The sequence below is a fragment of the Centropristis striata genome, chromosome 13 (assembly GCF_030273125.1).
Source record: "Centropristis striata isolate RG_2023a ecotype Rhode Island chromosome 13, C.striata_1.0, whole genome shotgun sequence".
NCBI lineage: Eukaryota > Metazoa > Chordata > Actinopteri > Perciformes > Serranidae > Centropristis > Centropristis striata.
In genome coordinates, this window is record NC_081529.1 from 37185588 (window position 1) to 37206836 (window position 21249).

At 40.9% G+C, this 21249-nt stretch overlaps 1 protein-coding gene across 1 annotated transcript; it reads left to right on the top strand.

The window, feature by feature from the left end:
* Positions 1-8235: 8235 nt before the first annotated feature.
* LOC131983203 (NLR family CARD domain-containing protein 3-like) lies at positions 8236-21049 on the top strand. The gene is made up of 7 exons (XM_059347878.1): positions 8236-8392; positions 9039-9324; positions 9993-11784; positions 11875-12048; positions 12203-12364; positions 19997-20043; positions 20239-21049. The coding sequence occupies exons 2-7, from the start codon at positions 9048-9050 to the stop codon at positions 20763-20765; spliced, it is 2979 nt and encodes a 992-aa protein (XP_059203861.1). The 5' UTR covers positions 8236-8392; positions 9039-9047; the 3' UTR covers positions 20766-21049.
* The last annotated feature ends 200 nt before the right edge of the window (positions 21050-21249 follow it).

The following is a 21249-nucleotide window of genomic DNA, read 5'->3' on the forward strand; positions in this document are numbered from 1 at the left end:
ACACGTTATACTTTGTGCGGCTCATTTTTTTACATCTCAAAAAATGGTGGGGTTTTTTGGGTTATTTCTACAAAAGCCACCCTACTTCATGCATCAACAGACTATAAGAAGATTTTGAGAGTTTTTCATCGTTTGAAAATTTTATGAATTTCCCCCCAAAATATATGACATGCTATAGTATGATTTTTCTGTTTTTGTCCAATTTTTGGACATCCCATAACATGGTGTTTTTCTGTCATTCTATGCTCTAATACAGCGGTTCCCAAACTTTTTTAGCTGTGCCCCCTTTCTATGTCCCAACCGGTTTGACGCACCCCTAATCCCCCACACTTTAAAAAAAAAAAAAAAAATGCAATAAGCTTTTTTATCGCCATATTAAAGGCGGCATGTTTAATCATGCTGAAATGACCAGAAGAAACATATAACAAAATAATCACCATCAAAACAATGAGCTCTCACATTTGAATTAATCTGAAACACAGTTTCAATATAATGCAACAAAGTTATGTTCAAGCTTCCATTTTTAAGAGCAAAGAGGATGATGACAGGCTCAGGATCAGAGGCAGAAAGCACATAAGTTGGGAAATGTTATAATATAATATTATGTTAATATAATAATATTTGGAGCCGCGTTGAACAAAACTTGCAGCAAGTTGAAATGACCATGGAGGTTACACAACCACGTAATCATAACACAGGCTGGAAAAATGGAAGAAGATAACTTCTTCTACGCTTCATTTTAAGATGAAGTGCATTTTGAATAATCTGCATTTATTAATTAATTAATATTACAGTTTTTTGATTTTACATTTTACAAGGGAAATGTTTATTTACACGTTTTTATTGTGTGGGGGGAAAAATGTAATGTATTATCAGACCGCCATTACATTTTTCATCTCGCGGACCCCCTAGAGGCAGCTCGTGCACCCCCAGGGGTCCACGCACCACACTTTGGGAACCTCTGCTCTAATATCTATCAACAGACTATAATTGACCCATTTGATGTATTTTTAGGCATTTCAAAATTTCACCATTTTTGACAAAATTCAATGACTCTATGACTCTATGATTCTATGACTTTTCTGATTTTGTCCAATTTTTGGACATCCCATAATGTGGTGTTTTACTGGCATTTCTGGCCATATTTTGTTCTAATATGAATAAACAGACTATAATTGACCCATTTTTAGCACTTTTAGGCATTTTAAAATGTAACAATTTTTGACAAAAATTGACATGTTATAGTATGACTTTTGTTTTAGCATGTCATTTTTGAACATCTCAAAATATGGTGTTCTTTTTTTTTTTTTTTAAAAAGCACCAAAATGGGGTCAAGCTCTCACAGCCTTAAAGCCTTTTTCTGTCTTTGCTGAGTATAAAGCTCCATTTCTTTCATGAAAACATCAGACACATCAGTTCAGTCATCAGCTTGGCTCACAGCTAAACTTCTGCTCCGGACACTTCTCCGTCAGTTGTGACATTTACGTAATAAACTGTCCTTTCCAACCGTTGCTTGAGTAAATATCAGGAGTGAGTTCTGCTGGTTAAAAACCTGCATCTATCATGTGTTCTTAGAAATAGAACAAGAACAGCTTTTTGATCTAGAAATGTATTTGATGTATTTTATGACATGTGTCATTTGATGTAGAGAGGTGGAGCCTTGAGCCAACACTATTATTCATGTTGAGCTCTGTTAAACCAATGGCCTTCAAGTGTTTCATGTGTAACCATATATGGAGAACTTCCTGTGCTACGCTAAGATATTAGAAGAGGAACACTGAAGGGCTCTGCCTTTTAAGCTTTTTAATTGAGGGAGAATATTTGTCAAGTAACAGCAAACAAGTTGAGCATTTTTAGAGATCTTTTCTTTTTTTTTTTAGGACTGTCATCACCATAGCAACCGTCTGCTGGGCCTTTAAATAAAAACAGACGGTACATTCTACAATGGGATGGAAACCAAAGAGGTTTTGGTCTCTTCTCTGAACGCCACCTTCAACAGCCTCAACACTGACAGTAAGGACTCTTTGGGGCAGGCTGCACATTTTTAGTCCATTTTAATGATGAATTCATATAAAATTGCTGAACTGATTTCAATCAATTACAGAATTGCCAAATGCTAAACTGAACATCTGTGGTTCAACTGAGTGATGATGAGTTAAATATTTTTAGCTATTTGAACTAAAATAAATGTTTTTCATGTGTACATATTTGATTATAATCTATTTAAATTTTTTTTAATTTTAAATGCTTTTTTGGACACTTTTGCCTTAAACTGAGAGTCTGGCTGAAGAGAGACAGGAGTGTTAAATACTGAGTGTGGCAGTTTGGCTTAGAGCTGCACTTCTGCTTCTCACTCTATTCAGGAAATTGTGACATTTAGGTAATAAACTGTCTTTTCCAACTGTTGCTTGAGTAAATATCAGAAGTGAATTCCTGGTTAAAAACCTGCATTCATCATGTGTTCTTAGAAATAGAACAAGAACAGCTTTTTGACCATGTTTATGTATCTGGAAATTAATTGGATGTATCTTAAGATATGTTTTATATTTGGAGCCGGTTTTATTGTTCCAGGTTGTAAATATTTTTATTTCTTCTGTAAAGTTGAACATTTGAACATGAAGCTCTGTGAGGTTTGGCTTCATTTTGCAGCTAGATGATGAACTGCAGCTTTTGGCACTTCCATGTTTGCTTCATTATCAGCCCTGAAGTTTGCCTCTTGGTTACAAGTTAAAAAAGTCTTTGGTGGACATCTATCTTATTGTTCTATATCGACCACCATCTGAAAATGATATGTTCTTAGATAAACTGTCTGCTATACTTATAACATGTAAAGGTAAAGAAGTGCTACTAATGGGCGATTTCAATCTGAATTGGCTAGATGAAATAAGAAGGAAAAAGCTTAAGGATATTGCTAATAAATTTCACTTAACTCAGCTAATTGAAAATCCAACAAGGATAACAAGGTCTTCAAACACTCTATTGGATTTAATTTATACAAATAAAACAAAACGCATGTCAAAAACATCTAACTTAATTACTGGGTTATCAGACGACAATCTCAGCCTGGTCACAAGGCAGCTGTCAAAGAAGTGACTTAGTAATAAGAATACACCAGAAGGGAAAAATTATATCTCACTTATCCCAAAGAAAGAGATGCAGCACTTCAAAAATTAAGTAATTAAAATAAAGTAAAAAAAAGGGAAAAGGAAGAGGGGGAAAAAATGAAAGAAAGAAGGGAAAAAGGGGGAAAAAAATGATGACAATTTCAAACGCACACACACACATTCGTCTACGTATGTACGCATGTATATATCTATCAATATATATATATATTATTTGTTTATTTAGTTATTTATTATTATTTATTTTTTCCCATTTATTTTATTTTTATTCATTTATGTGTGTGTGGATGTGTGTATATAGGTATATATATGCATATGTTTTCTTTCTCCCTTGGTTTCTTGTTTTTCGGATTTAAATATCTTACTTTTTATTTATTTCATTTATTTATTTATGTATTTATTTATTTTTTGCTCTTCCTTCATTACCATTACAATTAACGTAATTACTATATTATCATCATTATTTTCGTTACTACACTGTAAACCCAACTTATTGTTTCAACTTAAATATTTGAATGTCCTTGCTGCGAAATAATTTTATGTCAAGACAACAAAGACAATGGCGTTAACTCAAATCTCGCTATTTCACTCAATATATTAGGTTAAAATTACTTCTTGCACAAATCTTTGTTGTATTGAAAAGGAAAAATTAGTTATAATAATAAACAAGCAACATTGGGTTTTACAGTGTACTGTGACTATGATGGTAATACTTATTAATATTATCCTCATTTTGTTAATTGTATTTATTGATTTTATCAATACGAATAAGCTTACGACTAAATATTATGATTATGATAGTTAACTCCGTTGTTGCCATTAATATTACTACCATATCATCAACATAACTAAAGTTCCATATCCTATTCAATTATCATATCACCATAAATATAGTCATTATTATCTTATTTGCCTATTATGCAATCATCACAACTATAGCTTCTTATCTTACCTACCTAATTATTATTATTATTATTATGATTATTAATATTCTCTTCTAACAACACTCATGATGACGCCTTTGCGACAGGGTACGGGGGGGGTGGGGGGAGGGGTGATTAGCCGGGTTGAAGGTGGGGGCTCCAGGTCGGTTCTCTTGGGGCATGGCGTGGCCTCGGATGGAGGCAGGTGAGAAGGACTCTTTCAAACAAAACAAAAACAAACAAAGATTAAAAAAAATAATAATAATAAAACCAAATAAACCCACTCCTCAGCGGGCAGACCTCCTCCCATGGGTCTGGAAGTTGCCCACACCAGGAAGTGCCACAGCAAGATTGGCAACGGGCCAGTAGCTTCCTCCGGGTTCGGCTGCGGCCCAAGGCACAATCAATCAACCAAAAAATAAATAAAATAGGAACTCTTGTTTTGTCTTACCTGCCTCCCGCTGGGACGCCCGGCGGTGCTGCTTGGGGCCGGTCTGGGGGTCCCCTGACCTGCCCCCCTGATGCTCTGGTCTGGCGTATGTTGTTGTCGTGGCTATCATTGTCATGATGTGTTGGTTTATGTTGGGTCAATTATGTGTATGATCTTGCACATCTTGTTATTGTGTAAGATGTTGTTCTGTATCGCATCAAACTATATTGTGTGGTGATGTCCCCCGTCCCCCTGTGTTATTATATTATATATTGTTTATTTTTTATTTACGTATGTATGTGTCTATATATATATATATATATATATATATAATTATTATTTTTTAAATATTATCTTTTTTATTTATTTTTTTAGAGCCACCAGATCATCACAGGGGAGATTGTAGCCTCCCAAATCAGAGCACTCAGCTTTCTCTTTTAGAGCTACTAAAGCATGGAACTCTTCCCAGGAATCTAAAAAGTGTTAGATTTACATGCTTTCTCACGTGAAGTGAAAAAATGGATTTTAAGTAATCATTCTGTACTCTCTGCATATGTCTATTTTGATATCTTTAATTGATTGTGTGTGTGTGTGTGTGTGTGTGTGTGTGTGTGTCACCACTGAACTTGCACTTAAGCAAGAGACAAACATGGGCCACAGCAAGGCTCACCAATGAGGCAGCTCAATGGCTTACACTCAAAAGACAAAGGAACAAATGCACTGAATATCATATCAAATTGAAACCAATTTGATATAGTATATCCTCGTCTTGCTGGTCAGCTGCTGTCTCATTTGTCTCCAAACCACCACTGTTCAAACCATACTTCCCTGTTTACACTGCAACATGTTATGTCTTATGCTGTTATCAAAGCACTTCAGGGTTTAGACTGCAAGAAAACAGGTGAGGATAAAATAGATCCTTATCCTTATTTTTAGCAGACCAAATTACATACCTGTTTAATCTGTCAATTTCTTCTGGCGTTATCCCTCAGGTATGGAAATCAGCACGTTGTCCCACTACATAAGAGTGGTGATAAATCAAACCTCAACAACTTTCGACCAATTTCAAAACTGCCCTGTCTCCCTAAAGTTCTAGAATTTCTTGTCAACAATCAGCTCAAAACATTCCTCTCACTAAATGATGTGCTGAGTCCCCTACAATCTGGTTTCAGACCAAAACATAGTAATGTTATTGCTATTAAATCTGTTACAAACAATAGTATATGTGCCATGGACAAAGGTAATTATTGTGCCGCCCTCTTTGTAGATTTATCAAAAGTATTTGATACTGTTGACCATGCTCTGCTACTACAAAGACTCAGTAACATTGGCTTTGACTCTAGTTCATGTTAATGGTTCCAGGACTACCTATCCCACAGACAGCAATGTGTGACTCTCGCTCGCTCTGAATTTTAACCATTAACAAAGGGGGTCCCACAAGGTTCAATATTGGGTCCTGTCCTGTTTACAATTTTCATTAACAACATTACATTCACTATAACACACTGTAACACCCATCTCTATGCCGATGACACAGTTCTGTATTGCACCTCTAATACTGCACATTCAGCCATTGAAACTCTCCAGCAATGTAACGGGTTGTGTATGGACCCAATTGCAGCACACAGGAGGCAGAAACAGGAGGTAACCAGTCTTTTATCACAAGCAAAGGTTCGGTACACAGGAGTTCAGTCTGGCAAGGCAGGCAAACAATCCAAAGGGATAAGGCAGAGGCCAAAAACAGGCAAGAGTCAAAACCAAAAAGCACACTAGAAAAACACTAGAGATTAGGACACATGGTACACTAACAATCTGGCAGTGATTGTGTGTGAGGCAGGAGTCTTTATAGTGGCTTGATTAGTGATCAAGGGCAGCTGGGTAAACAGGTGAAGAGAGTCTGGCTGATGAGGAGGGAGTGGCTGACAGGGGGAGTGAGGAGGAGGCAGGCTCAGTGGAAAATTACTGGGAGACAGAGCTGAAACTGTGACAAGCAAGCCTTCGACAAACTACAACATTCTCTCCTCAATCTAAAATTAGTTCTCAATTCAGACAAAACCAAATACATGATATTCTCAAGAGCCAGACATATTGCAGAAGATGGTGTACATATCACCACTTTAACAGGTCACAGCATTGAAAAGGTTTCACAATACAAACATCTGGGTGTCTGGTTAGATAAAAAAATCACTTTTAAATTTCATTTTGACATACTTACAAGTATATTAAAACAAAAAATTGGATACTTACACAGAAACAAAAGAATCTTCACTCTGTTCTGTAGGAGACGGATCATTCAGGCTGTCTTTTTGTCAGTCCTGGATTATGCTGATGTTATCTATAGACATGCTTCTGCCTCCACTCTCACCTCACTGGACTCGGTTTATCACTCTGCACTCCGATTAGTCACTGGTGACAGTTACTCCACCCATCATTGCATCCTATACAACAAGGTGTTATGACACCTTTATCCGTGAGACGAGAGATGCACTGGTTCCTTTCAAAGTATTGATAGGCGACATGCCACCAAACCTCAGCACTTTATTAAAAATTGCTTTCAGTTTTTCTGCTGCATCTACCTGGAACATCTGACAACATTCACTCAAACTCAACACAATTATAACTCTGGGCCAGTTTAAAACTATGAGAACCAATAACTCTGCCTTTCACTGTAGCTGTTTGTAATGTTTTTGCATGCGTTTTGTCTGTGCTGTTTCGTGTTTTCTCTGTACTCTCGACATCATTGTAAATGAGGGGTTGCCCTCAATGATTCCTCGAGAAAATAAATAAAGGATAAATGAAAATGAAAGATGACCACATGGCTTACAACAAAGAAGGCTAAAAGAAATATGCTGAAGAGAGGGAAAGTTGATTTTTGAGGTTTAGAGGTCAGAACAAAGGACAGGATGTGCCATTAACTTTGAATTTCTCTCCAAAGTTGTATGCCTGTGTTGAAAAGTACATTGTATGTGATCAGTTGTTGCCACATTAGAAATAGAATGGTTAGTTGTCATAAAAGACCTTGCGTCTACACATGTTGGACTGGTTTTCACATCACTTTGTTGTTTGTTTTTAGACTTTGACTGTGAAATTGTGAGGGTGTGATGGCGTCCTCAGCTCAAACGCTCACAGACACCAGGACTGATGAGGAAGAAACAAGCAGCTCCTCCACACATGAAGGTGGAAAGTGTCTGGTAGGAAGTTAAATTACATTCATTCATTCATTACCATTAACCGCTTATCCGCAATCGGGTCGCGGGGGGCTGGAGCCTATCCCAGCAGTTAAATTACAATGATTTGAAAACGATGTTCATGTATCACTGCCATGATTGTCATGTCTAATAAACATAATTTTAATTTAATCTTTCATGATCAGTAAAGAATGTAAAGAATGTCCGAACATGTTGGACAGCAAAGTTAAAACATTTTATCTGCTGTAAACTGTCACAGTTGAGTTCTGCTCCCTCCTGCTCATTCCTGTAGCCTCTTGCTTTCTTCCAGTACGTTTACATTCTACCTGCCAGCCATTCTGACCTCACCAGCCCAACTCCACTCACCTGTTCACTCAGCTGCTTCAGATCTCCAATCAAACCAGTATAAAGACTCCTGCCTCACACACATTCATGCCAGACTTTCAGGCGTTTCTTTTTAGACTGATTTCCTGTTGCCAACCCTGCCTGTCACTGACACTCTACTCTTCATTGATTCCTCTGTAAATGCCCCAGCTTTCTCTCCCTGACCACAAGTTTGTCTCTGCTGCTCCTGGTTTCTGTCTGCCTGTTCTATGGCTGTGTGGCGTTTCGCCGGCACTGAGTGAGTCCACCTGAGTGCTTAATTCTGCTGGCTTCTGGATCCCACGTTAGGCTCCTGTCTACTCACCTGCCTCATCTGTGGCTACGCTTCCAGTCCTGCTTCTCAAAGTAAAGCAGTGCAGTTGCTTGTTACTACTACTACTCCCGCTATCTTTTGTGCTGCAATTGGGTCCTCACCACACCCGTTTCAGGCAACCACAATCTGACAACACTGAAACACACTTCATTCCATTTTCTTACCAAATTTTCATCAAAAATAGTTAATTTATAAAGAAATGCATACATTTTGTTTGGGTTTACTCTGCCTCCATTGTAGAGCACCATTGGCCTCAGAGTTCAGAAATCTGTCAAAATGGCTATCCAAGTTATTAATAATTCTGATTTACCCCCCCCCCCCCCCCCCCCCCCCCATTATATTGTCAATTATAAATCAAATTTTTATTAACTATATCAATTACCATAATAATGTTTCATAAAGGCTGAAGGAATTTGGAGTTCTTTGCATAGAAGAGGTTGGCATCAATTACTTGTGTATAACATAAAATGCACAGCATGTGTATTACAAAAGCCTTTTATTCGCAAGAAAGCAAATTAAAACAAAGCACACAATATCTAATCTAAGATAAATTATTTTCTGTTGACCAACGACAGTAAAAAAAAAGGACGATTTTTTGCTTAAAACTAATGAATCTTCATCATAGCTCAGTCTATATTGTTAAGGTGACTATTTTTGGTTTCTTTTGGATCTTTGCAGGGAGAAAAAATGGTGACACCTCAAGAGGTCCTCTTCAGAACTTTAGAAGATTTGGGAGCTGAGGACTTTGAAAAATTCAAGTGGTTCCTGCAGCAGCAGGGGGCGCTAGAAGGCCTCCCAGCAATCCCAAAGAGTCGACTGGAGGATGCAAACCGCATGAAAACCATAGATCAGATGTTTCAGACTTACAGTATAAACACGATTAAAGTGACCAGAACAGTTTTAGTGAAGATAAATCAGAATGAACTAGAGAAGAAATTATCAAACACCTCCTTCGAACCTGAAGGTAAGTCAGAATCATTATTCAATATTAAAATGGATGTAACACGGGGCGTTCCCGGTGGCACACCTGGTAGAGTGCATACCATAGAGGCATTGGCGGCCCGGGTACGAATCCGACTCGAGCCCTTTCCTGCATGTCTTCCCCTCTGTCTCCCCCTTCACTCTGTCCTATCAATAAAAGCCCAAAAATGGCCAAAAAAATATCTTAAAAAAAAAAAATGGATGTAACAAAGATTGAAGTTGGAGATTACAGAGACTTCAACAAACATGAGGTGTATAGTTAACATCTCTCTGATCTACAAATATAGACACGTTTGTTGTGTTGCACGTTTGATTATAGCACAAGCGACAAAAAACACAACCAGCAGAGAAAGAAAATTAAAGTCTCTCAGAGAACAAAAATGATGAACGAAAGGCAGACAATCCTGTTTTTGGTTGCTTCTAGCTGGTTAAAATGTGCACACACTGAAGTCTGTAAGTTTGTTTGGACAATATTACTTCCCTCGACTGGATTTTACACCGTCTGGTTTCTCTTGTTTCACCTTTTCAGGACCTACTGTAGTTATCAATCAAGCTGAACAGATTTCATACATAAAGAAATGTGAACAACGAGTTCATGACTCTCATTCACTGTAACAACCCCTCATTGGTTTCATTGTACTCTTCATTCAGAGATTCTTGCTGAGTGCCAGAGAAAACTCAAATCCAAATTACAAGAGAAGTTCCAGTCTGTGTTTGAGGGGATCACTAAAGCAGGAAACCAGATCCTTCTGAATCAGATCTACACAGAGATCTACATCTTAAAGGGAGAAACTGCAGAGGTCAACATGGAGCATGAGGTCAGACAGATTGAAACAGCATCCAGGAAACCAGACAGACCAGAAACAACAATCAGACAAAAAGACATCTTTAAAGCCTCACCTGGAAAAGATAAACCAATAAGAAGAGTCCTGACAAAGGGAGTGGCTGGCATTGGGAAAACAGTCTTAACACAGAAGTTCACTCTGGACTGGGCTGAAGACAAAACCAACCAGGACATCCACTTCACATTTCCATTCACTTTCAGAGAGCTGAACGGTCTGAAAGAGAAAAAGTTCAGCTTGGTGGAACTTGTTCATCACTTCTTTTCTGAAACCAAAGAAGCAGGAATCTGCAGGTTTGAAGAGTTCCACATTGTGTTGCTCTTTGACGGTCTGGATGAGTGTCGACTTCCTCTGGACTTCCACAATGCTGAGACCCTGACTGATGTCACAGAGTCCACCTCAGTGGATGTGCTGCTGACAAACCTCATCAGGGGGAAACTGCTTCCCTCTGCTCGTCTCTGGATAACCACACGACCTGCAGCAGCCAATCAGATCCCTGTTGACTGTGTTGACATGGTGACAGAGGTCAGAGGGTTCACTGACCCTCAGAAGGAGGACTACTTCAGAAAGAGATTCAGAGATGAGGAGCAGGCCAGCAGGATCATCTCCCACATCAAGACATCACGAAGCCTCCACATCATGTGCCACATCCCAGTCTTCTGCTGGATCTCTGCTGGAGTTCTGGAGGAGCTGATGAATACCGGAGAGGGAGGAGAGCTGCCCAAGACCTTGACTGAGATGTACATCCACTTCCTGGTGGTTCAGTCCAAACGGACAAACGTCAAATATCATGGGAAATCTGAGAGAGATCCACACTGGAGTCCAGAGAGCAGGGAGATGATTGAGTCTCTGGGAAAACTGGCTTTTGATCAGCTGCAGAAAGGAAACCTGATCTTCTATGACTCAGACCTGAAAAAGTCTGCCATCGATATCACAGCAGCCTCAATGTACTCAGGAGTGTTCACACAGGTCTTTAGAGAGGAGAGAGGACTGTACCAGGACCGGGTGTTCTGCTTCGTCCATCTGAGTGTTCAGGAGTTTCTGGCTGCTCTTCATGTCCATCTGACCTTCATTGAGTCTGGAGTCAATCTGATGGCAGAAGCAAGATGGTGGTCCAAAGTCTTCGGAGACAAACCTAAACCAAAACATCTCTACCAGAGTGCTGTGGACAAGGCCTTACAGAGTCCAAATGGACACCTGGACTTGTTCCTCCGCTTCCTCCTGGGTCTTTCTCTGGAGACCAATCAGAACCTCCTACGAGGTCTGCTGACACAGACAGGAAGTAGCTCACAGACCAATCAAGAAACAGTCCAGTACATCAAGAAGAATCTCAGGAAGAATCTGTCTGCAGAGAGAAGCATCAACCTGTTCCACTGTCTGAATGAACTGAATGATCGTTCTCTAGTGGAGGAGATCCAACAGTCCCTGAGATCAGGAAATCTCTCCACAGATGAACTGTCTCCTGCTCAGTGGTCAGCTCTGGTCTTCATCTTACTGTCATCAGAAACAGATCTGGACGTGTTTGACCTGAAGAAATACTCTGCTTCAGAGGAGGCTCTTCTGAGGCTGCTGCCAGTGGTCAAAGCCTCCAACAAAGCTCTGTGAGTGGCTATATGAACAACATGAAACATGCTTTCTGTAATTCAAGACAATAAGATAATTATCTGATGTTCATCTCTTTTCCTCTCCAGGTTAACTGGCTGTAAGCTCTCAGAGAGAAGCTGTGAAGCTCTGTCCTCAGTCCTCAGCTCCCAGTCCTCTAGTCTGAGAGACCTGGACCTGAGTAACAACGACCTGCAGGATTCAGGAGTGAAGCTTCTGTCTGATGGACTGAAGAGTCCACTTTGTGAACTGAAAACCCTCAGGTCAGTTTTCATTATCATTCACAGTTGATCATTTAAATCCTTTAAGTCCAATTTAAATGTATCTCCATGTTAGTGAAGATGGCAACTTCTGTAGTGTTTTCCTGCTGAGATAGTGTTCTTAAACCCTGTATTTATGTTATCTCCGTAATTCCAGTCTGTCAGGCTGTCTGATCTCAGAGGAAGGCTGTTCTTCTCTGGCCGCAGCTCTGAGGTCCAACCCCTCCCATCTGAGAGAGCTGGACCTGAGCTACAATCATCCAGGAGACTCAGGAGTGAAGCTACTGGAGGATCCACGATGCAGACTGGACACTCTTAGGTATGGACAGACAGACAGACAGACAGACAGACGGATAGACAGACACTCTCAGGTATGGACAGACAGACAGACATTCTCAGGTATGGACACAGTACAGTAAGGTCAAACAAAACAATTGGCAGAAAATAAAATATACATACAATATATATACAGCAGTTTTACCGTAAACTTCTTCATTTCAATACTAAATTTAGAAAAACCTTGAAAAATCAAAATCAAAAGTAAAAACAGTTAGCATTAAACATAAAAACATCATTATGATTTTAAGGAAATATATTAAAAAAGCTGTTCTATTGTATAGATTTTTTGGTCCGAGGGTATTCCTTCACTGTTTGGGTTCCAGTTACAGCTACCACTGTAGTCCAGCTTTATTTCTCATATGCATCATAACAGAGAAGCAATCTCATTAAGTCATGAACCCTCTGATCCACAAAACCCCTGGCAGCTTTGACAAGCCAAAATACCCCAAATCATATCCAGAGACTGTAAAAACAACATTATTACTCAGATTTCCAGGTTTCCTATGGTCCTTGAATGAATCATGTGAGATGAACTCTTCTGTCAGAAACAGAAACCAAACAGAAAACTTTAAGTTATTCTCTGTTAACTTTAAAAGTGTTGCTGTAATTTTCACCTGGAAATAAAATCATTTTTTTATGTAGAATTCTCAAGTGAAGTCAGTTTTTTTTATGAAAAACAAATTTAATGGAGGCCTTCCGTTGATGGTGTGTTAGGGTAGACGTGCAGAGGAGAGCTCCCAAGGAAAGTCCGTTTCATTTCTAAATTTACGCCTGTAAAGTGAGCATAAACTGACATCGACGACCTCCCTCTGCGAAACTCCCGTTCGAGATGTCGGACAAAGGCAGAAAAGACAAAACTTCAACCAAAAGCACTGAAGAGGGATGCACCACACACACAATGGCGAGAGAGCTGCTAATGCTAGCCATGTTGGTGACTGAGCTTGAAAACAACCAGATTAACATCACAGAAGAGCTGACAAACCTAATCAAGACATCACTTTTGCCGATTCAGACAACATTGTAAGTTGTTAAACTCCAAGTTGAGTCGTACTAAGTTCGTTTTAACAAAGTGGAGGACACACTCACAGACCACCCGGGCTGGAAACCTCCATGGCAGAGCTGAAGGCCACCGTGCGGGACCTCACGAAGGAAAACAGCGGTTTAAGGGACATGTTGGACGGGTATGAAAATAGGCAGAGGCGTTTGAATCTCAGGGTCCTCGGAGTTGTGGAGGACAGCGAGCAGGGACAATGTCCACTGAAGTTCATGTTTGAACTTTTGGTCAAGGTGCTGTATGACAAAAGCCTCTCAAAACCCCCGGAGCTGGAAAGATGCCACAGAGCGCTGATGCCTAAACCGAGCCTCAACACACGCTTGCGGCCATTTATTCTCTGCTTCCACCGCTTTTAGGAGAGAGAGCGTGTCTTTCAACTGGCAATAAATAAGTGCCAACTCTTTTATGAGAGCAAGAAAATCCTTATTTTCCAAAATCTGAGCTCTGGTGGCAGCCAAGCCCAGCACCTACAAGAGGGTAAAATCACATTTATTTGAGAAGGGGATCAAGTTCGGCCTGCGATACCCTGCAATGCTTGTGATTTACTTTGAGGGATCTCAGCACTCACTCGGCACTGCCTCCCCAGCAGACTGCAGCATATTGTCTTTCAGAATTTGGAGCAATAGTATCATATACAAAAACTAGAAAATTTCCTCTGGGGAAATTCTGAAAGGGCCACGGGGGCTACTGCCAGTGTGTGTACACTATGATGAGATTCTTCAGAGATTTCAAACTATGCCCTTTAACCTCAAAATGTGTGTGTGCGTGCATGTGTGTGTGTGTGTTTGAAGCATGTGTATGCATGTGTGAGGAGTGTGCGTGCTTACGTGCATGTGTGTGTGTGTGTGTGTGTGTGTATCTGTAACTGTAATCACATCAAAGATCAAAGGCAATCAGATCAAAGCAATCAACAGAATTAACTGGCACCTGTTCCAGCACAGTCACAGCAGAGGTGGACAGCCTGGAATTTCTGGCATTTTTGGCAAAACCATAATACCTATCATTGATCCGACTTCATTTGAGTGTCCTGAGTTCTTCCTGAACAGCTACATATGTTTTTTGTGAAAAAAATTAAGAAATAGCTTTGTAAGAGCGATCTTAAATATGGTTTTCTACAGAAATCTTCCTGCGTTTTTAATATGGGAGTCAATGGGGCTGTTGGTGCGTGTTGGTGGCACATCTGTGCGTCCTACGCCCAATCTATAACTCTGACAGCTTTACCAGAGGATTGTGAGAAGACAAATTTTCCTACGTTTCTATGTATAAATTATTTCTGTAGAGTGGAATTTGCGGCCTGGAGCGCAGTTTTCAAATTTATTTTTTGACAATTTTTTCTCTCCCTCTACACTCTGGCTATGATGTCACACTGTGACACGAACATTCTCCAAAAATGATCATGGTCATTGAACAGGAATTGATAAAAAACTATATGACCTATCGAAACGTGGATTAATACACCGATACACAAGACTTGTGTCTACTGTTTAAAGTTTAAATGGAGTCTCTAAGTGAAATTATGCCGGAGAAGTAGACGTTTGAAAATCTCCAATTATTGTTCTTTTTCGCTCATTTTTTTTCCGGCCGTCCCATTCATTTCAATGCAAAATTTTTCAGTTTTCGTATTCCGTAGAGAAAAGTAATAGCACACCGATCCCGATCAAACTGCACGTTTTGATATATAATTCAACAAATTATATACTAGTAGCGGGACGAAATTGTGTCTGGAAGAGGAAGAAAAAAAATCCACAGTATAACAATAGTGCTTGGTGCGATTGCCCCATGCCCCTAATGATTAGTTTGTGACTCAACTATGCGTCTTCAAGTTTGAGTCACTCATTCATTTGTCCCGTGACAGCTGTAGAGGCTCAGCCACATGGCTGTGGGATGAGCAGTAAGCACAGTGGTTCGCTCATCATCGGGGATTCATACCGATCGCTCTTCTGTTCTTTTGTCACGTGACAGCTACCTAGTCACTGTAGAGGATCTAAATGGTTTGTTCAAATCAAATCAAATCAAATCAATTTTATTTATATAGCCCAAAATCACAAATCACAGATTTGCCTCAAAGGGCTTCACAGACTGTACATGGTACGACACCCTCTGTCCTTAGACCCTCACATCGGCCAGGGAAAACTTCCTTTAAAAAACCCTTTTAGCAAGGGAAAAAGAAGAAGAAACCTCAGGGAGAGCGACAGAGGAGGGATCCATCTCCCAGGACGGACAGACGTGCAATAGATGTCGTTGTACAGGGCAGGTCAACAGAGTAGAGTAGAGTAGATAGAGGTGGGGAGGGGGCAATAGAGAGAGAGGGAGAGAGAGAGAGAGAGAGGAGCAGGAGTTCTTGGGGGGTTGGGGGGGCACAGCAGCAGGTGATGATGCGCCACCATTGGCCAGTAGTGATGGTGAGTGTAGAGTGGACCAGGAGAGGAACATTCCCATCTGGGGCCGAACCAGATCCACAGCAGTGAGACCAGCAGGAGTGATGGAGCAGGACCACAGCTCCACACCCTGTGAAGAGAGAGCAGAGAAAAGTGCGAGTATTCTGGGAAAATAAAAGCTTGTGTCATGTATTATTGGGACAGAGAGAAAGAGGGCCCCGGTGTATCGTGTCCCCCGACACATTGGGCCTATAGCGGCATAACTAGGGGCTGGTCCAAGGCCTCGGCCAGCCCTAACTATAGGCTTTGTCAAAGAGGAAAGTTTTAAGTTTACTCTTGAATAAAGAGAGGGTGTCTGCCTCCCGAACTGAGACTGGGAGATGATTCCACAAGAGAGGAGCTTGATAACTGAAGGCTCTGGCTCCCAATCTAGTTTTAAGGACTTTAGGAACCACAAGTAACATAGAATTTTGGGAACGTAGTGCTCTAGAAGGGTAATATGGCATTATGAGGTCTTTAAGATATGATGGTGCCTGACCATTTAGAGCTTTGTAAGTAAGAAGAAGGATTTTGAACTCAATTCTGGATTTTACAGGGAGCCAGTGCAGCGAAGCTAGAACAGGAGAAATATGATCTCTTTTCTTGGTTCTTGTTAGTACACGAGCCGCAGCATTTTGGACTAACTGAAGAGTTTTAAGGGATTTATTGGAGCAGCCTGACAGTAAGGAATTACAGTAATCTAACCTTGAAGTAACAAAAGCATGAACTAATTTTTCTGCATCCTTTTGAGACAGGATGTGTCTAATTTTTGTAATATTACGTAGGTGAAAAAATGCAGTCCTTGAAGTTTGTTTTATATGGGAGTTAAATGACAGATCCTGATCAAAGATAACTCCGAGATTCCTTATGGTGGTATCGGAGGCCAGGGTAATGCCATCGATGCTAATTAAGTCTTTAGATAATGAGTTTCGGAGGTGTTCGGGTCCCAGTACAATCACTTCTGTTTTTTCCGAGTTTAACATTAGGAAGTTGTGGACCATCCAGGTTTTTATGTCTTTAAGGCATGCATTTAGTTTGGCTAGCTGATCAGTTTCACCTGGCTTGATTGATATATATAACTGAGTGTCATCAGCATAAAAATGAAAGTTAATTGAATGTTTTCTAATTAGATTACCTAGAGGGAGCATATAAAGGGTGAATAAAATTGGTCCAAGCACAGAACCCTGTGGAACACCGTGGTTAACATCAGTGCGCACGGAGGATTCATTATTCACATGAACAAACTGGAAACGGTCTAATAAGTACGATTTAAACCAGCCCAGTGCCGTTCCTCTAATGCCAATTACATGTTCCAGTCTCTGTAATAGGATACGATGGTCAATTGTATCAAATGCAGCACTCAGATCTAGTAAGACAAGGACTGAGACAAGTCCATTATCAGAAGAAATTAAAAGGTCATTTGTAATTTTTACCAATGCTGTTTCTGTGCTATGATGAGTTCTAAATCCTGACTGGAAGTCCTCATATAGACTATTGTGTTGAAGAAAATCACAAAGTTGATTTGTGACTGCTTTCTCCAGGATCTTAGAGATGAAGGGGAGGTTAGATATTGGTCTATAGTTTGCTAAAACGCCAGGATCTAAATTAACCTTTTTCAGAAGAGGTTTAATTACAGCTACTTTAAATGATTGTGGCACGTAGCCTGTTAATAATGACAAGTTGATTGCATCTAAGAAAGAAGTACCCGTTAAAGGTAGAACCTCTTTAAGCAGCCTTGTTGGTATGGGGTCTAGGAGACAGGTTGACGGTTTCGATGAGGAAATCATTGAGAATACATAACAATGCTGATCAGCATCCCAGTGGTCCCAGTACTGTACAGTCCCTGGTTTCCACATGGTTTGAATTGGTTGTGACATTATACTTTGTCAACTGAAGCAAATCGTGTTGCCTTCAGTGTTTGAGAACCGCACTCTTTTCTTACATTGGCCTCAAGAGGGCTACAGTGCTGCACTAGTTAAAATGAACGAAATGAAAAAAGATTAGTTCAGTTTACCGTCAGAGAGTCAGTGATCCGAGCCCAGCGCATCAACAGAGAGAAAAGATGGCTGCCATCCGGGGTTTCTCCCTCCTCCCCCTCCTTTTCAATCCCAATCCCTAGTTGCCTCAATGATGCCTGAAGACACAACATATCACATACACCAGCAGCAGCCACACTGATGACACAGGTCCAAGGCCAAGAAACAGAGCAAAAGACCCCACTCTGGGTCCAGACCACTGGGTCCAAACCACTGGTCCAGACCACTGGTCCAAACCACTGGGTCCAGACCACTGGTCCACACCACTGGTCCAAACCACTGGGTCCAGACTGCTGGGTCCAGACCACTGGGTCCAGACCACTAGGTCCAGGCCACTAGGTCCAGGCCACTGGGTCCAGACCACTGTGTCCAGACTGCTGGGTCCAGACCACTGAGTCCAGACCACTAGGTCCAGGCCACTGGGTCCAGACCACTGGTTCCAGACCACTAGATACAGACCACTGGGTCCAGACCGCTGGGTCCAGACCACTGGGTCCAGACCACTGGGTCCAGACCACTAGGTCCAGGCCACTGGGTCCAGACCACTGGGTCCAGACCACTAGGTCCAGAACACTGGGTCCAGACCACTGGGTCCAGACTGCTGGGTCCAGACCACTGATTCCAGGCCACTGGGTCCAGACCACTGTGTCCAGACCGCTGGGTCCAATCCACTGAGTCCAGACCACTAGGTCCAGGCCACTGGGCCCAGACCGCTGGGTCCAGGCCACTGGGTCCAGACCACTAGGTCCAGAACACTGGGTCCAGACCACTGTGTCCAGACTGCTGGTCCAGACCTCTGGTCCAGACCACTGGGTCCAGACCACTAGGTCCAGACCACTGGTCCAGACTGCGGGGTCCAGACCACTGGTCCAAACCACTGGGTCCGGGGTCAGGGGTGCACAAGGGTTAATGTTGAGTGTGAATGAATGAATGTAATTATTGTAATGTTGCAAACTGAATAAATAAACAAAAAGTTGATTACATAAAACCAAAATGAATGATTAATGTCAACATGTGTCCACTCTGTACATCTTCCAACACTTCCTCTCATCATACGCTCAGATTCAAACATGAATGACACAATACAAACTGAATGTGATGGTGGAACTGATCTGAGAACAGTCTGTAAACTGTTCAGCTGTTCATGTGTGAATGCAGGACAGACTGTTGATTTTAAGGGACCAGATTTGTGTCCCTTACACAAACACACTGGCCCTCATTTATCAAACGAGCGTAGAAACCAGCTCAGATCTGATCGTATATTTGGTCTGACGACAGGATCCACGTGTGATTTATCAAACGATCGTATCTCTCCAATCACAGCGTGAGAATGATCAGCTGTCGATAAATGTGGCGGCTCGAAACAAACCTCATTTAAATACCACACCCTAATATATATAATATATATATAATATATAGCTGATTCAGATGGCTCGCCATGAGAGTTTACGACACCGAAAGACACAATACAATACAAAAAAGAGTGTTAATAAAGCTGACTAAAAAAAAAGAAAAGGAAGACAAAGTGCACCGTGACAAATAACAACAGGAGGAAATAGACATTTAACAGAAATGCGAATTTCACGATCGCAGGGTGTATTTATTTTGGATTATGTTTTAATGATAAATGATGAAGTCTAAACATGTTTTGCTTTGTCACCATTAAAAAATTAAAATAGCACAGAGTTTTATCAGCTCCAGGCATCGATACAACAGTCTAAGATCAGTTCTCAGACTCAGACATGTCGACTTCATGCTGACTCTAACCTGCGTAACGAGCTGAGAGCAGACTGACATCTGATCGTACCCTCCGCTCACGTCCACATTGATAAATGCCGAGGCTTGTAGAAATGATCTTACGTCCACTTTACGCTCACTTTCTGTCATACGGTCATTTGATAAATGAGGGCCATGGTGTTTTATTATGAGGGAGGACAGTTCAGTGGTGACTGAGCTCTTAATATTTATACATCACATTATCTTTTTGAAGAGTTTCAGCCTGTTTCTCTGTCACACTGACAAACTGAGGAGCTCTGCTTCATGTTGAACAGCAGTTAGGACTCATGTTGGATAGAAAATCATTGTGACTGTGTTTCTTCCTCCAGGGTGGACCATGATGGAGAGCACAGGTTAAAACCTGGTGTGAGGAAGTGTAAGTGTGGATTACATTTGACTAATGAAGACAAAACAGCTTTAAATACAAAGTTAATAGTTGTGATATTTATCAACATGTGTCATCATTAAACTTGATAGAAATGAACAACATGAGGACACAAAGAAAGAATAAACCCTTCAGATGTGTCTGATGATAAACTGCTGCTGTGTTGTGTCTTTTTCTCCCCTTCAGATTTCTGTCAACTCACACTGGACACAAACACAGTACACAGAAAACTCAAACTGTCTGAGAACAACAGGAAGGTGACATGTGTTAGAGAGGATCAGTCATATCCTGATCATCCAGAGAGATTTGACTACTGTAGTCAGCTGCTGTGTCGAGATGGTCTGACTGGTCGCTGTTACTGGGAGGTCGAGAGGAGAGGAGATGTTACTGTAGCAGTGAGTTACAGAGGAATCAGCAGGAAAGGAGAGAGTGATGACTGTTGGTTTGGATACAATGATCAGTCCTGGAGTCTGTGGTGCTCTGATGTTGGTTACTCTGTCTGGCACAATGACATTAGAACAGTCCTCTCCTCCTCCTCGTCTCGTAGAATAGGAGTGTATTTGGACTGTCCTGCTGGCTCTCTGTCCTTCTACAGAGTCTCCTCTGACTCACTGATCCACCTCCACACCTTCAACACCACATTCACTGAACCTCTTTATCCTGGGTTTGGGGTCTGGTCCTCTGGTTCCTCAGTGTCTATGTGTGATCTGTAGGACGGAGACGACTTCCTGTCCTGTGGTCTGAATGTTGGATGAAGCTTCACTTTGTTTATCATTTGATTCTCTGATTGTTTCTTAAATGTCTCAAATGTTCTCTTCTTATAAACGGTGAAATGATCTCAGGGCTGAACTCTGATTTTCTCTTGAATCAAGTTTTTTTTGGAGCAGCGTCTTGTAGCTGCTAATGTCTGTCGTGATTGATCTCAATAAAGGTTTAAAGACTCACGAGAACAGCAGCTTCTAACAAATGTAAATCTGATTCTGTTTTAAAGAGGAATAAAGACATTATCTTCACAATCCAGAGTCATTTTCTTAAAAATAAAAAATAAGAATGAATAAAAGACAATTATGACAGAAACCGTTTCACCTTCACCTCCTCTGCCAAACTCACCCTTATCAAAATGACAATTCTCCCCATGATTGATTATGGTGACATCATATACAGGTCTGCATGCAAAGGTACACTTTCCAAACTTGA